The sequence below is a fragment of the Trachurus trachurus genome, assembly GCF_905171665.1.
Source record: "Trachurus trachurus genome assembly, chromosome: 15".
NCBI lineage: Eukaryota > Metazoa > Chordata > Actinopteri > Carangiformes > Carangidae > Trachurus > Trachurus trachurus.
The window spans coordinates 2,794,566-2,810,614 of record NC_139906.1 but is presented as its reverse complement, the minus strand read 5'-3'; the positions used below and the strand labels follow the sequence as shown (position 1 = coordinate 2,810,614).

At 42.2% G+C, this 16,049-nt stretch overlaps 1 protein-coding gene across 1 annotated transcript in view; it reads left to right on the top strand.

Moving 5' to 3' along the window:
* Window positions 1-14,473, top strand: part of LOC310998592 (NACHT, LRR and PYD domains-containing protein 3-like) — a gene marked incomplete at both ends in the record, with an annotated part of 148,577 nt that extends 134,104 nt beyond the window's left edge. Inside the window, 5 exons of the mRNA XM_083988714.1 lie at window positions 6,367-6,540; window positions 8,041-8,214; window positions 12,965-13,138; window positions 13,980-14,134; window positions 14,463-14,473. Coding sequence (XP_083844840.1) covers window positions 6,367-6,540; window positions 8,041-8,214; window positions 12,965-13,138; window positions 13,980-14,134; window positions 14,463-14,473 — 688 coding nt within the window. The remainder of the gene's footprint in view (window positions 1-6,366; window positions 6,541-8,040; window positions 8,215-12,964; window positions 13,139-13,979; window positions 14,135-14,462) is intronic.
* Between the last annotated feature and the right edge of the window lie 1,576 nt (window positions 14,474-16,049).

Below are 16,049 nucleotides of genomic sequence, written 5' to 3'. Positions count from 1 at the left end.
GTCGCTGTGGACTGTGGAAGAAAGAAGAGTCGCAGGGAACTTCAGTCCACACAGAGACACTGAGAGAAAAAAGAAGCTGTATAGTGTCTGTGTGTACAGTTCTATTTGTGTGTGTGTGTTGCAAGACTTGCGTCTGAAAATGCATAAACTTTTTAGTGAAGAAAGGGGGTGGGGGAGGGGCAGTTGTACAGTATAAACGGATGTGCTGTGTGTGTGTGTTTTCTCTCAGACTGACTGAAGTCCTGAATATGAGTGCAAAAGTGGAGGAAGAGGAGGATGAAGCAGGATCCATCTGTCTGTCTTTGAAGAGTGACCGGTCAAAAAATGTTCCTCTAAACTTCAGTTCAGGACCTGGACCCTCAGAGTCACAGTAAGACGCTGCTACAAACCTTAAACCTCCAAACTGTCTCTGTGTCAGTTTAGTGAGAACACAACAACAACAACAACAACAACAACAACAACAATATGAATCCAGAGTTAGTTTTTTGAAACAGTGACGACTTAGAGATTCAGTTCACAGCCACAAAATAAACAGAAAATGTGCATCGCTCAATTTTGGTTTTGATTTGATAAACATGGTTTTTGTGTTTGCAGAAATCAGGACCACAAACTGAGAGCAGAGTCTCCAGGATCCATCTGTCTGTCTATGAAGAGTGACTGGTCCAAAGATTTTCCTCCAGACCTCAGTTCTGCACCTGGACCCTCAGAGTCACAGTAAGAGAGCTGCTACAAACCTGTGAACCTCCAAACTGTCTCTGTATCACAGTTTAGTGTGTTGAGCTGCTGCAGTCGATGTGACTGGTAAAATACAATAACATAAGTTTTCATATTCAATAGAAAAGGACGACCACCGCACACTGATAAGACTCTGCTGATATACGATATAAACGCTGATATACGTTTCGCTTAAAGAGCAACTAAACCCCTCAGTTTTGGATGACGTGCTCTAAGCTTGAAATTAAAAAAATGCCTTGATTATGGGCGGGGCTCCAGGAGCACTCTCCGATCCCCCCTCCCCCCTGCGCCCCATTCACACCCGCGAAATCACACAAAAGAGAGAAAAAAAGTAATAAACACACATCGACACTTCTGCTAGCGCTAACGAGCTACTAACGAGCGACTCTAACAGCACTAGTAGCGTGGACACTACTAGGAGCCCTGACACAGTGCATCTACAGCTGATCCGCGGGCTCCTTAGCTCGTTAACGGCTTGTTAGCGCCGGCCGCACTACTAACGATTCTCATTCAGGCAGCTGTTAGCAGCCGTTAGCCGCAGCAGAGCAGCTAGAGTGCCTAGCAACCGTTAGCGGCAGGCAGCAGCCTGATTTGTCGGGGAGCTGGTGGCCGGTGACGAAAGCTGCCTCCAAAGCGTCATCTGCCTCGATCTCAGCCAATAGAAAAATTCGATTGTAATAGCCGTGTTTCAACCCATAGAGGGCAGTCACTCTACATTTTTACTACAAAATACACCAAATTGAAATATTTTGACTAAAATGTCAAAAGTTGGACCAGAATCAACCGACAACACTACCTTATACCCAAATATATTTGTTTTCAGCAGAAAAAAGTGGTTTAGGGGTTTAGTTCCTCTTTAAGCGAAATGCTTTGTTCATAATAAAAGTATATCAGCAGAGTCTTATCAGTGTGCGGTGGTCATCCTTTTCTATTGAATTTACGCACTCCTGCTACCCACCTGCACCTGAGGAACTGTGGCTGTGCAGGGAGATTCGCTTTTCTTCATAAATTTTCATATATTCACATCTTCAATAGAAACCAATGAGTTCAGAGCCACAGACAGAGGGGCGGGGGCTTAGAGACAGACTAACACACTGTTGATTTGTTGTCAACTAATGTGGCATCTGTTGAAAATGTGCCTGCTTTGAGTGCATTTTTGTGTGTTTAAATTCCCACTGTTACAATTACACAGCAGAAGTTGAATAAAAATTATTGAATTTACACGGTAGAGTATTAATTTGAAATAATGGCATGTAACAACTATGGAAAATGAAGAAAGCCTGTCCTTTTCACAGCAGAAAAGAGAGAAGATTTGACATATCAATGACGAAATTTGGTCATCTGTGTAAGGAGCAGGGGCCAAAATTTGGCCGACCAATCACTACAACAGATCTAAGAACACAACAACAACAACAACAACAACAATAAATTATTTTTTAAACAGTGACGACTTAGAGATTCAGTTCACAGCCACAAAATAAACAGAAAATGTACATTACTCAATTTTGATTTTGATTTGATAAACATGTTTTTTATGTTTGCAGAGGTCAGAAGCACAGACACAGAGCAGAGTCTCCAGGATCCATCTGTCCGTCTATGAAGAGTGACCGGTCCAAACATTATCCTCTAGACTTCAGTTCAGGACCTGGACCCTCAGAGTCAAAGTAAGAGAGCTGCTACAAATCTTAAACCTCCAAACTGTCTCTGGGTCAGAGTTGAGTGTGTTGAGTTTTCAGGATGATGATGCACAAACTAACATGGAGTTTCACGAACTGAAGAGACTCAAACTAACAGGGAGTTTGTTTTCAACTCAAGATTGAGTCAGCCAGGTCTTCATTCAGCTCGTCTCTCTCCACTCGTCTTCCTCTACTTTCTCTCTCTCTGCTCCTTTACTTACTGAAGCCCCACCCTCTTAAGGTGGGCAGCCAATCAAAGCACAGATATAGATCAGTGTCTGTGATATGTTGATACAGAAATGTCTTGACAGGAGGAAGAGGAGTGGTGTCTCTGTGGACCAGCAGCTGTCCAGCTGTGGTCTCTGTCAGGACGTCCTGAAGGATCCAGTCTCCTCCAGCTGTGGACACTGGTTCTGCAGACAGTGCTTCACCTCAGACTGGGACCAGTCTGGTTCTTCAGGACCCCCCTCCTGTCCCCAGTGTGGACAAAGACCCAGAACCAGAGGTGGACTGCAGACATTTAAGATGATGATTCAAACCTTCTCTTTGTTGTCTGTAGTTTTTCTGTAGCTGATGAAAATCAGATTGTCAGACTCTCTATCTTCAGTCTGACTCTGTCTCTTCTCTTTCAGCAGATCGTGGTCTGCAGGAGGTTTTAGATGAACATAAGATCAGCCTGAGGAGCAGATGTGAACGAGTGACTGAAGGAACTGAGGGAACAGGAAGTGGTAAAGGAAGTGGAACACTTCTCAACAGTGTCTACACTGAACTCTACATCACAGAGGGACAGAGTGAAGAGGTTAATACCCAACATGAGGTGAGACAGCTGGAGACAACGTCCAAGAAGAAGACCCTCCATGACACTCCAATCAAGTGTAATGACATCTTTAAAGACTTACCTGTCCAACACAGAGAGGACGTCTCTACGGTCTCACCTGTCCAACAGAGAGAGGACGTCTCTACGTTCTCACCTGTCCAACAGAGAGAGGACGTCTCTACGGTCTCACCTGTCCAACAGAGAGAGGACGTCTCTACGGTCTCACCTGTCCAACAGAGAGAGGACGTCTCTACGGTCTCACCTGTCCAACAGAGAGAGGACGTCTCTACGGTCTCACCTGTCCAACAGAGAGAGGACATCTCTACAGTCTCACCTGTCCATCAGAGACCCATCAGAGTGGTTCTGACCAACGGCGTCGCTGGCGTTGGAAAAACCTTCTCGGTGCAGAAGTTCACTCTGGACTGGGCCGAGGGCTTGGAGAACCAAGATGTCAGTCTGCTGGTTCTGCTTTCGTTCAGGGAGCTGAACCTGATCAGAGATCAGCGGTTGAGTCTTCTCAGGCTGCTCCATGTTTTCCATCCAACATTACAGAAGGTCACAGCAGAGCAGCTGGCTGTCTGTAAACTTCTCTTCATCTTTGACGGCCTGGATGAAAGCCGACTGTCACTGGACTTCAACAACAGGGAGGTTGTGTCTGATGTCACACAGACGTCATCAGTCAACGTGCTGCTGACAAACCTCATCCAGGGGAATCTGCTTCCCTCGGCTCTGGTCTGGATCACCTCCAGACCTGCAGCAGCCAATCAGATCCCTCCTACATGTGTTGACAGGGTAACAGAGGTCCGAGGCTTCACTGATGCCCAGATGGAGGAGTACTTCAGGAGGAGGTCCGGTGATGAAGATCTGTCCAGAAGAATCATCTCACACATCAAGACGTCCAGGACCTTCCACATCATGTGTCAAGTCCCAGTCTTCTGTTGGATCAGTGCTACAGTTCTGGAGCACATGTTGACCACAGACCAGAGAGGAGAGCTGCCCAAGACCACGACGGACCTGTTCTCACACTTCCTGCTGGTCCAGACAAAGAGGAAGAAGAACAAGTACGGTGAAGGACATGAGACGAGTCCACAGGAGCTGACGGAGGCTGACAGGGAAGTTCTTCTGAAGCTGGGGAGGCTGGCGTTGGAACAGCTGGAGGAAGGAAACATCATGTTCTACCAAGAAGACCTGGAGCAGTGTGGTCTGGACGTCACAGAGGCCTTGGTGAACTCAGGACTCTGTACTGAGATCTTCAAAAGAGAGAGTGTGATCTTCCAGAAAACAGTCTACTGCTTTGTTCATCTGAGTGTTCAGGAGTTTCTGGCTGCAGTCTACATGTTCCACTGTTTCACCAACAGGAACACAAAGGTCCTCAAGAAGTTCTTGGAAAACCAGGAGGAGAAAAATTCTAACAGTGACTGGTCTTCAGCAAAAAAACGTTTTAGAAATCATGACAGAGATTTATCCTTGAATGACTTCCTGGAGAGAGCCATGCAGAAATCCTTCTGCAGTAGAAACGGTCACCTGGACCTGTTTGTTCGCTTCCTTCATGGCCTCTCTCTGGAGTCCAATCGGAGGCTGTTAGGAGGTCTGCTGGGTCAGACAGACATTCATCAAGACACCATCCTGATTGCCATGTTCTACCTGAAGGAGATGGTCAATGACGAAATCTCTCCTGACAGAAGCATCAACATCTTCCACTGTCTGACGGAGATGAAGGACCAGTCAGTTCATCAGGAGATCCAACAGTTCCTGGAGTCAGAGAACAGATCAGAGAAGAAACTCTCTGTGTTCCAGTGTTCAGCTCTGGCCTACATGCTGCAGATGTCAGAGCAGGTTCTGGACGAGTTCGACCTGATAAAGTACAAAACATCAGATCAGGGACGACTGAGACTGATCCCAGCTGTGAGGAACTGCAGGAAGGCTCGGTGAGTCCAGACATGATCAGTATTATTGAGTCAAGTGAGTGAGTAGATCTGTCAAATTCAGATGAACACAGTTTTCATTTATTCTTATCATTAGTTTAACTTTGAACAATTAGGCTACAGGTCAGTTGTGTTTTTTCTGAAGGTGTTTGTTTATTGCTGTTAAATTAATTTTAAAAAAAGTGTGTGTCACACATGAACCATAGTATTAACACTTGACTGTCTCCAGAGGCAGCTGTGTGCAGTTTGAGGCTATGTTCATACGGAAACGGTCTGAACAGAAAACGCATAAGTGGCGTAAGCGTTGCTTTCCCACTTTTTATTCTGCGTTCAAACAAGCGTTTTTTGGGGGGAAATCTCTGTGCATTAGGTGACGTAAAAGTTTGTATGTTGTATGCATGCCAGGCTCTTCAGAATCCGCCCACACTGACTCAGGTGACAGGTGTGAAGGTGTGCGTTAGAAAGAAGTGAAGGATATGTCTGTAACCAGAGATGATGATGATACATTCTGTTAAAACTGTTGAACAACATGTCTTCATCCTGACTCTGGATCAAATCACACAATGAAGCAAAGATTCACTTTAACATGAAACGCTCAGGACCAGCACAAGTTTAACAGTCACAGAAAATGCACAAGCCTCAGATGTTCATCACATCCTACATCAGATGCATGAACTGTAAATTTACTACTTTACTCTTTAAAGATGACAGACTTTGATATTTTTCTCTTGACAGACTTGTTGGTTGTAAACTCTCAGAGAGTCACTGTGAAGTCGTAACCTCAGCTCTGAAGTCCAACTCCTCCCACCTGACAGAACTGGACCTGAGTAACAACGACCTGCAGGATTCAGGAGTGAAGGTTCTGTGTGCTGGACTGGAGAGTCCAAACTGTAGACTGGAGACTCTGAGGTCAGTTCACTTACTCTTCCTTACTTTATCTGATGTTGTCTTTGAAATCTTGAGCATCGTCAGGGGAATCTTTAATCAGGGCCTGACATTTATTGTAATGTCGATGTCCTTGTGTTTTCCTATTTTGTCTCTTGTTACGCAGAATTGCCTAAATTTGTACAAAAATTCCCAGGCTCCGACCACTGTAGCTTTAATGTAAACTTGTTCTTTCTGAAGCTTCTTCAGCTCTGAACAGATGATGAGACAGTGAACGCTGTCAACAAGGAGCTTTGTCCTCAACTCACTGCTTTTATTCTTTATTCAGATTAGAGAGCTGCAGGTTGTCAGAGATCAGCTGTTCTTCTCTGGTCTCAGCTCTGAAGTCCAACCCCTCCCACCTGAGGCACCTGGACCTGAGTGAGAACAACCTGCAGGATTCAGACCTGAAGGATCTGAGTGGTTTTCTGGAGAGTCCAGACTGTAGACTGAAGACTCTGAGGTCAGTTCACTGTGTTCACTGTGTGTGAGCAGTGTGTGAGCAGTGTGCGTGCACGCACGCGCACACACACACACACACACACACACACACACACACACACACACACACACACACACACACACACACAGCAGAGTATTAAAGAAGATAACCTGAAGTTTACCTGAGGTGATGTGAACTACACTCATAGTTACTGTGAGTTTAGTGGAATCAAACTTTTCTTGAGTAAAAAGCCAAAACTTAATGAATCCACCTGTTGTGTCGGGGCCGCCATCGCCTCGTTAACTAATGGGAAACACTGTATTAATGAGCTGTTTTCTCTCTCTGACTGTTTAACCTGCTTCCTGTTGCTTCAGCTGTTGGACTTTGACTTTCTAAACTTGTTCTTTCTGAAGCTTCTTCAGCTCTGAACAGATGATGAGACACTGAACGCTGTCAACAAGGAGCTTTGTCCTCAACTCACTGCTTTTATTCTTTATTCAGATTGAAGAGCTGCAGTTTGTCAGAGATCAGCTGTTCTTCTCTGGTCTCAGCTTTGAAGTCCAACCCCTCCCACCTGAGACACCTGGACCTGAGTGACAACAACCTGCAGGTTTCATACTTGAAGGATCTGAGTGGTTTTCTGGAGAGTCCAGACTGTAGACTGGAGACTCTGAGGTCAGTTCACTGACTGTTACTGTTGTAGATCTGAGATCTTTGATCCACAACTGAACCTGATTGATCTTTACTCAGAACTTGAATCATTCACTTTGAATTAATTGATTAATGACATTTGAAATAGTTGTTGTCTCATGTTTCCAGTAGAACTGTTGATCAATTAAACACAACTAATTCATTGCACAGTTTTCTGTGATAAAGATAATTGTTTTTTTTCTTGAGATAAAATCACAGAGTTAATGTAAAATCAACACAAATGAAGTTTATTTGAGTTGTTAAAGTTGTTGTTTAATTCAGGTTAAAGCTTCTTAAACTGTGAACTATAGATTTCCACTGAAACAATCAAAATTCACTGTCAGTTGTGTGTGTGTCAGCAGTGTGTGCACGCGCACGTTCACACACACACACACACACACACACACACACACACACACACACACACACACACACACACACACACACACACACACACACACACACACACACACACACAGCAGAGTATTAAATCAGATAACCTGAAGTTTACCTGAGTTGATGTGAACTACACTCATCGTTACTGTGAGTTTAGTGGAATCAAACTTTTCTTTAGTAAAAAGCCAAAACGTCATGAATCCACCTGTTGTGTCGGGGCCGCCATAGTTTCGTTAACTAATGGGAAACACTGTGTTAATGAGCTGTTTTCTCTCTCTGACTGTTTAACCTGCTTCCTGTTGCTTCAGCTGTTGGACTTTGACTTTCTAAACTTGTTCTTTCTGAAGCTTCTTCAGCTCTGAACAGATGATGAGACACTGAACGCTGTCAACAAGGAGCTTTGTCCTCAACTCACTGCTTTTATTCTTTATTCAGATTGGAGAGCTGCAGGTTGTCAGAGATCAGCTGTTCTTCTCTGGTCTCAGCTCTGAAGTCCAACCCCTCCCACCTGAGACACCTGGACCTGAGTAGAAACTACCTGTGGGATTCAGGAGTGAAGGATCTGAGTGGTTTTCTGGAGAGTCCAGACTGTAGACTGGAGACTCTGAGGTCAGTTCACTGACTGTTACTGTTGTAGATCTGAGATCTTTGATCCACAACTGAACCTGATTGATCCTCACTCAGAACTTGAATCATTCACTTTGATTTAATTGATTAATGACATTTGAAATAGTTGTTGTCTCATGTTTCCAGTAGGACTGTTGATCAGTTAAAAAAAACAAAAAACGAATTAATTACACAATTTTTTGTGATTAAGATATTTTTTTTTTTTCATGAGATAAAATCTCAGAGTTAATGTAGAATCAACACAAATTAAGTTTATTGAAGTTTAATTCAGGTTAAATCTTCTTAAACTGTGAACTACAGATTTCCACTGAAAACATCAAAATTCACTGTCAACTTGAAAGGTGTGTTTGTGCACGCTCACTAGGGATGTAACGATGCATCGTGAGTCGATTAAAAATCGATACAAATGCGTGACGACTCGCATCGGTGAAAATAAAAAAAAATCGCGATGCGTGAGAACAAAGTCTCTGGTGAGAAGTAGCTTACATTATCCCAAAAGTCACTGGTTGATTAATTTGTTCGACACCAGACGCCGCCGCCACGCACACATACCAATTCACTCTCTTTTCTCTCTCTATCTCTCTTGTCCCTCGGTGCTAACCCTCCCCCCCGCGCGCGCGGTCGCTCGTTGCTTATGAGTCTGGCAGTGTTGGGTCCGGGATTCAACACGGGTTTTAATTACATTATGCCTGTTTATCACCAATAAACACAGTAGATGAGGTGAGTTGGTCAGCATGCAGCGCTGCAAGGCTCTGCCTCTGACTGCAGCGGACTGCTGCTCCAACTGACAGCCTGGGAGTGCTTTGAGACCGCGGCGGCTCGTTGAAAACAGCAGTGACGGCCGACGTGAATTCACGTCGGAGTCATGGATGTATAATATTATCTTATAATAGATCCATGGTCGGACTAGTCTCCAAACCAGACAAGTCTGTAACAACATCTGAAAAAACGCAGGGACCTGCCGTGTAGAAAAAAGAAGAAAAAAAGCTGACAGTGTCACGACTTCCTGTATGTGGCCCTTCAAATTAAAAGCCCTCCAACCTTTCATACACGGTTCAGTCATATTGATTTTGATTTAATTTTGACAAGCCTAGGCTCCAAATGTTTATTTTGTTTGTTTTTTTCTCAGACCAATCGACCAATGAAATTGGTTCATAACCTATTAGATTTTCTTTATTAATTGAACGACTATTTGTAAATAAGACCAGTTTTACTTGTGATAAAAGGTGATAAATGAAGATGTGCAGTGTATCTGTAATGAAAGGTGAATTTTTCAGACTATCTTTCTCTTATGAATAAAAGATCATTTTATTAGGTCATAATTTGTCTGTAGCTCATTTTTGATCTAAAAAGAATCGTGAGAAAATCGTATCGTGAACAAAAAATCGTGAATCGAATCGAATCGTGAGTTGAGTGAATCGTTACATCCTCTACGCTCACACTGCTGACACACACACACACACACACACACACACACACACACACACACACACACACACACACACACACACACACACACACACACACACACACACACACACACACACACACACACACAGCAGAGTATTGAAGTTTACCTGAGGTGATGTGAACTACACTCATAGTTACTGTGAGTTTAGTGGAATCAAACTTTTCTTGAGTAAAAAGCCAAAACTTCATGAATCCACCTGTTGTGTCGGGGCCGCCATCGCCTCATTAACTAATGGGAAACACTGTGTTAATGAGCTGTTTTCTCTCTCTGACTGTTTAACCTGCTTCCTGTTGCTTCAGCTGTTGGACTTTGACTTTCTAAACTTGTTCTTTCTGAAACTTCTTCAGCTCTGAACAGATGATGAGACACTGAACGCTGTCAACAAGGAGCTTTGTCCTCAACTCACTGCTTTTATTCTTTATTCAGATTGAGGAGCTGCAGTTTGTCAGAGATCAGCTGTTCTTCTCTGGTCTCAGCTTTGAAGTCCAACCCCTCCCACCTGAGAGAACTGGACCTGAGTGGAAACAACCTGCAGGTTTCATGCTTGAAGGATCTGAGTGGTTTTCTGGAGAGTCCAGACTGTAGACTGGAGACTCTGAGGTCAGTTCACTGACTGTTACTGTTGTAGATCTGAGATCTTTGATCCACAACTGAACCTGATTGATCTTCACTCACAACTTGAATCATTCACTTTGATTTAATTGATTAATGCTGTTGATCAATTAAATACAACTAATTAATTGCACAGTTTTCTGTGATAAAGATAATTGGGTTTTTTTCTTGAGATAAAATCACAGAGTTAATGTAGAATCAACACAAATGAAGTTTATTTAAGTTGTTAAAGTTGTTGTTTAATTCAGGTTAAAGTTTCTCAAACTGAACTATAAATTTCCACTGAAACTATGGAGCTATTATTGTTGCAATATTATTTGCAAATGCGTATCTCAATCTGTGTGTGCGTATTCAGATCTGTGTGTGTGTAATATGATCTGTGTGTGTGTATTCAGATCTGTGCGTATTCAGATCTGTGTGTGTGTATTCAGACCTGTGTGTGTGTAAAAAAAATCTGTGTCCGTATTCAGATTTGCAAGTGAAGACAAATCTGCAAGTGCATGCAAAGATCTGTGAATGTGAACACAGATTTGTAAGTGTACATAGATCTGTAAATGTGTAAACCGATCTGTAAATGCGTACATAGATCTGTAAATGTCTGTCATCACTTACAACTCAGGCAGGAGCTCTCAATTGGCTGTGTTTTTACACGTGACTTTTGCAACACTTCTGCCGCGGCAGATCTGTGATCTGAAAATGTGTAGAAATGAGATTTGTCTGTGACCTCAGTGTTCCTTTGCCCTGAGCTCAGGCTCACAGGCTCATGCTGCCTGGCTGCAGTAGCAGTAGCCTACCGCGGTCCGTGTACTAAGTATAATTCAATTACGTCGTTCACTTTGTACCATGAGAAATGTCGTTTTTACTGGGGTAAATGGTAATCGTTTAGGAGGCGATTTGTTGTGAATTAAGTATTTAATTCGTTTCGGAGTTTTTCTTCTTCTTTCTTTTAAATTGTCCGTTGCTGTAGCCATCAAAACGCGGAGCTTTTACTTTGAAGGCTGGTTCCGGCTCTCGACTTCCTTTTTCAATTTTCATTGTACAAGTTGGAGAAAGGAACAAGCGGGCACTTCGGTGCGCTGAATTGCGTTGTACGTCTCACGTCAATCAAACAGGAAATACCGGTAAAAACGACATTTCTCATGGTACAAAGTGAACAACGTGAGCCTGTGAGCCTGAGCTCAGGGCAAAGGAACACTGAGGTCACAGACAAATCTCATTTCTACACATTTTCAGATAGCAGATCTGCCGCGGCAGAAGTGTTGCAAAATTCACGTGTAAAAACACAGCCAATTGAGAGCTCCTGCCTGAGTTGTAAGTGATGACAGACATTTACAGATCTAAGTACGCATTTACAGATCGGTTTACACATTTACAGATCTATGTACACTTACAGATCTGTGTTCACATTCACAGATCTTTGCATGCACTTGCAGATTTGTCTTCACTTGCAAATCTGAATACAGACACAGATTTTTTTTACACACACACAGGTCTGAATACACACACACAGATCTGAATACGCACACACAGATCTGAATACACACACACAGATCATATTACACACACACAGATCTGAATACGCACACACAGATCTGAATACGCATACACAGATTGAGATACGCATTTGCAAATAATATTGCAACAATAATAGCTCCATATGAAACCATCTAAATTCACTGTCAGCTGTGTGTGTGTCAGCAGTGTGTGCATGCGCACGCTCACGCTGCTGACACACACACACACACACACACACACACACACACACACACACACACACACACACACACACACACACACACACACACAGCAGAGTATTGCAGTTTACCTGAGTTGATGTGAACTACACTCATAGTTACTGTGAGTTTAGTGGAATCAAACTTTTCTTGAGTAAAAAGCCAAAACTTCATGAATCCACCTGTTGTGTCGGGGCCGCCATCGCCTCGTTAACTAATGGGAAACACTGTATTAATGAGCTGTTTTCTCTCTCTGACTGTTTAACCTGCTTCCTGTTGCTTCAGCTGTTGGACTTTGACTTTCTAAACTTGTTCTTTCTGAAGCTTCTTCAGCTCTGAACAGATGATGAGACACTGAACGCTGTCAACAAGGAGCTTTGTCCTCAACTCACTGCTTTTATTCTTAATTCAGATTTGAGGACTGCGGTTTGTCAGAGATCAGCTGTTCTTCTCTGGTCTCAGCTCTGAACTCCAACCCCTCCCACCTGAGAGAACTGGACCTGAGTGGAAACAACCTGCAGGTTTCATACTTGAAGGATCTGAGAGGTTTTCTGGAGAGTCCAGACTGTAGACTGGAGACTCTGAGGTCAGTTCACTGACTGTTACTGTTGTAGATCTGAGATCTTTGATCCACAACTGAACCTGACTGATCTTCACTCACAACTTGAATCATTCATTTTGATTTAATTGATTAATGACATTTGAAATAGTTGTTGTCTCATGTTTCTAGTAGAACTGTTGATCAATTAAATACAACTAATTAATTTGCTGTGATTGAGATTATAGTTTTTTTCTTGACATAAAATCAGACAATTAATCTAGAATCAATACATTAAGTTTATTTTAAAGGGAGTAATTGTGATGGTTAAATGACTTGAACTTTGTCCTCAACTCACTTCTTTTATTCTTTATTCAGATTGAAGGACTGCAGGTTGTCAAAGATCAGCTGTTCTTCTCTGGTCTCAGCTCTGAAGTCCAACCCCTCCCACCTGAGAGAACTGGACCTGAGTGGAAACAAGCTGCAGGATTCAGTAGTGAAGCATCTGAGAGGTTTTTTGGAGAGTCCAGACTGTAGACTGGAGACTCTGAGGTCAGTTCACTGATTGTTACTGTTGTAGATCTGAGATCTTTGATCCACAACTGAACCTGATTGATCTTCACTCAGAACTTGAATCATTCACTTTGATTTAATTGATTAATGACATTTGAAATAGTTGTTGTCTCATGTTTCCTATAGGGCTGTTGATCAATTAAATACAACTAATTAATTGCACAGTTTTCTGTGATAAAGATAATTGTTTTTTTTCTTGAGATAAAATCACAGTGTTAATGTAGAATCAACACAATTTAAGTTTATTTAAGTTGTTAAAGTTGTTGTTTAATTCAGGTTAAAGTTTCTCAAACTGTGAACTATAAATTTCCACTGAAACCATCTAAATTCACTTTCAGCTGTGTGTATGTCAGCAGTGTGTGCATGCGCACGCTCACACTACTGACACACACACACACACACACACACACACACACACACACACACACACACACACACACACACACACACACACACACACACACACAGCAGTGTATTAAATCAGATAACCTGAAGTTTACCTGAGGTGATGTGAACTACACTCATAGTTACTGTGAGTTTAGTGGAATCAAACTTTTCTTGAGTAAAAAGCCAAAACTTCATGAATCCACCTGTTGTGTCGGGGCCGCCATCGTCTTGTTAACTAATGGGAAACACTGTATTAATGAGCTGTTTTCTCTCTCTGACTGTTTAACCTGCTTCCTGTTGCTTCAGCTGTTGGTTCTTGACTTTCTAAACTTGTTCTTTCTGAAGCTTCTTCAGCTCTGAACAGATGATGAGACACTGAACGCTGTCAACAAGGAGCTTTGTCCTCAACTCACTTCATTTATTCATTATTCAGATTGAGGAGCTGCAGTTTGTCAAAGATCAGCTGTTCTTCTCTGGGCTCAGCTCTGAAGTCCAACCCCTCCCACCTGAGACACCTGGACCTGAGTGGAAACTACCTGCAGGATTCAGCAGTGAAGGATCTGAGTGGTTTTCTGGAGAGTCCAGACTGTAGACTGGAGACTCTGAGGTCAGTTCACTGACTGTTACTGTTGTAGATCTGAGATCTTTGATCCACAACTGAACCTGATTGATCTTCACTCACAACTTGAATCATTCACTTTGATTTAATTGATTAATGACATTTGAAATAGTTGTTGTCACATGATTCCTATAGGACTGTTGATCATTTAAATACAACTAATTAATTGCACAATTTTTTGTGATTAAGATTTTTTTTTTTTCTTGAGATAAAATCTCAGAGTTAATGTAGAATCAACACAAATTAAGTTTATTGAAGTTTAATTCAGGTTAAATCTTCTTAAACTGTGAACTACAGATTTCCACTGAAACCATCAAAATTCACTGTCAACTTGAAAGGTGTGTTTGTGCACGCTCACACTGCTGACAAACACACACACACACACACACACACACACACACACACACACACACACACACACACACACACACACACACACACACACACACACACACACACACACACACACACACACAGCAGAGTATTAAATCAGATAACCTGAAGTTTACCTGAGGTGATGTGAACTACACTCATAGTTACTGTGAGCTTAGTGGAATCAAACTTTTCTTGAGTAAAAAGCCAAAACTTCATGAATCCACCTGTTGTGTCGGGGCTGCCATCGTCTTGTTAACTAATGGGAAACACTGTATTAATGAGCTGTTTTCTCTCTCTGACTGTTTAACCTGCTTCCTGTTGCTTCAGCTGTTGGACTTTGACTTTCTAAACTTGTTCTTTCTGAAGCTTCTTCAGCTCTTAACAGATGATGAGACACTGAACGCTGTCAACAAGGAGCTTTGTCCTCAACTCACTGCTTTTATTCTTTACTCAGATTGAGGAGCTGCAGTTTGTCAGAGATCAGCTGGTCTTCTCTGGGCTCAGCTCTGAAGTTTGATCCACAACTGAACCTGACTGATCTTCACTCAGAACTTGAATCATTCATTTTGATTTAATTGATTAATGACATTTGAAATAGGTGTTGTCTCATGTTTCTAGTACGACTGTTGATCAGTTAAACACAACTAATTAATTTGCTGTGATTGAGATTATAGTTTTTTTCTTGCCATAAAATCAGACAATTAATCTAGAATCAATACATTAAGTTTATTTTAAAGGGAGTAATTGTGATGGTTAAATGACTTGAACTTTGTCCTCAACTCACTTCTTTTATTCTTTATTCAGATTGAAGGACTGCAGTTTGTCAAAGATCAGCTGTTCTTCTCTGGTCTCAGCTTTGAAGTCCAACCCCTCCCACCTGAGAGAACTGGACCTGAGTGACAACAACCTGCAGGATTCAGACCTGAAGGATCTGAGTGGTTTTCTGGAGAGTCCAGACTGTAGACTGGAGACTCTGGGGTCAGTTCACTGACTGTTACTGTTGTAGATCTGAGATCTTTGATCCACAACTGAACCTGATTTATCTTCACTCAGAACTTGAATCATTCACTTTGATTTAATTGATTAATGACATTTGAAATAGTTGTTGTCTCATGTTTCCTATAGGACTGTTGATCAATTAAATACAACTAATTAATTGCACAGTTTTCTGTGATAAAGATAATTGTTTTTTTTCTTGAGATAAAATCACAGAGTTAATGTAGAATCAACACAAATGAAGTTTATTTAAGTTGTTAATGTTGTTGTTTAATTCAGGTTAAAGTTTCTCAAACTGTGAACTATAAATTTCCACTGAAACCATCTAAATTCACTGTCAGCTGTGTGTGTGTCAGCAGTGTGTGCATGCACACACACACACACACACACACACACACACACACACACACACACACACACACACACACACACACACACACACACACACACACACACACACACACACACACACACACACACACACACAGCAGAGTATTAAATCAGATAACCTGA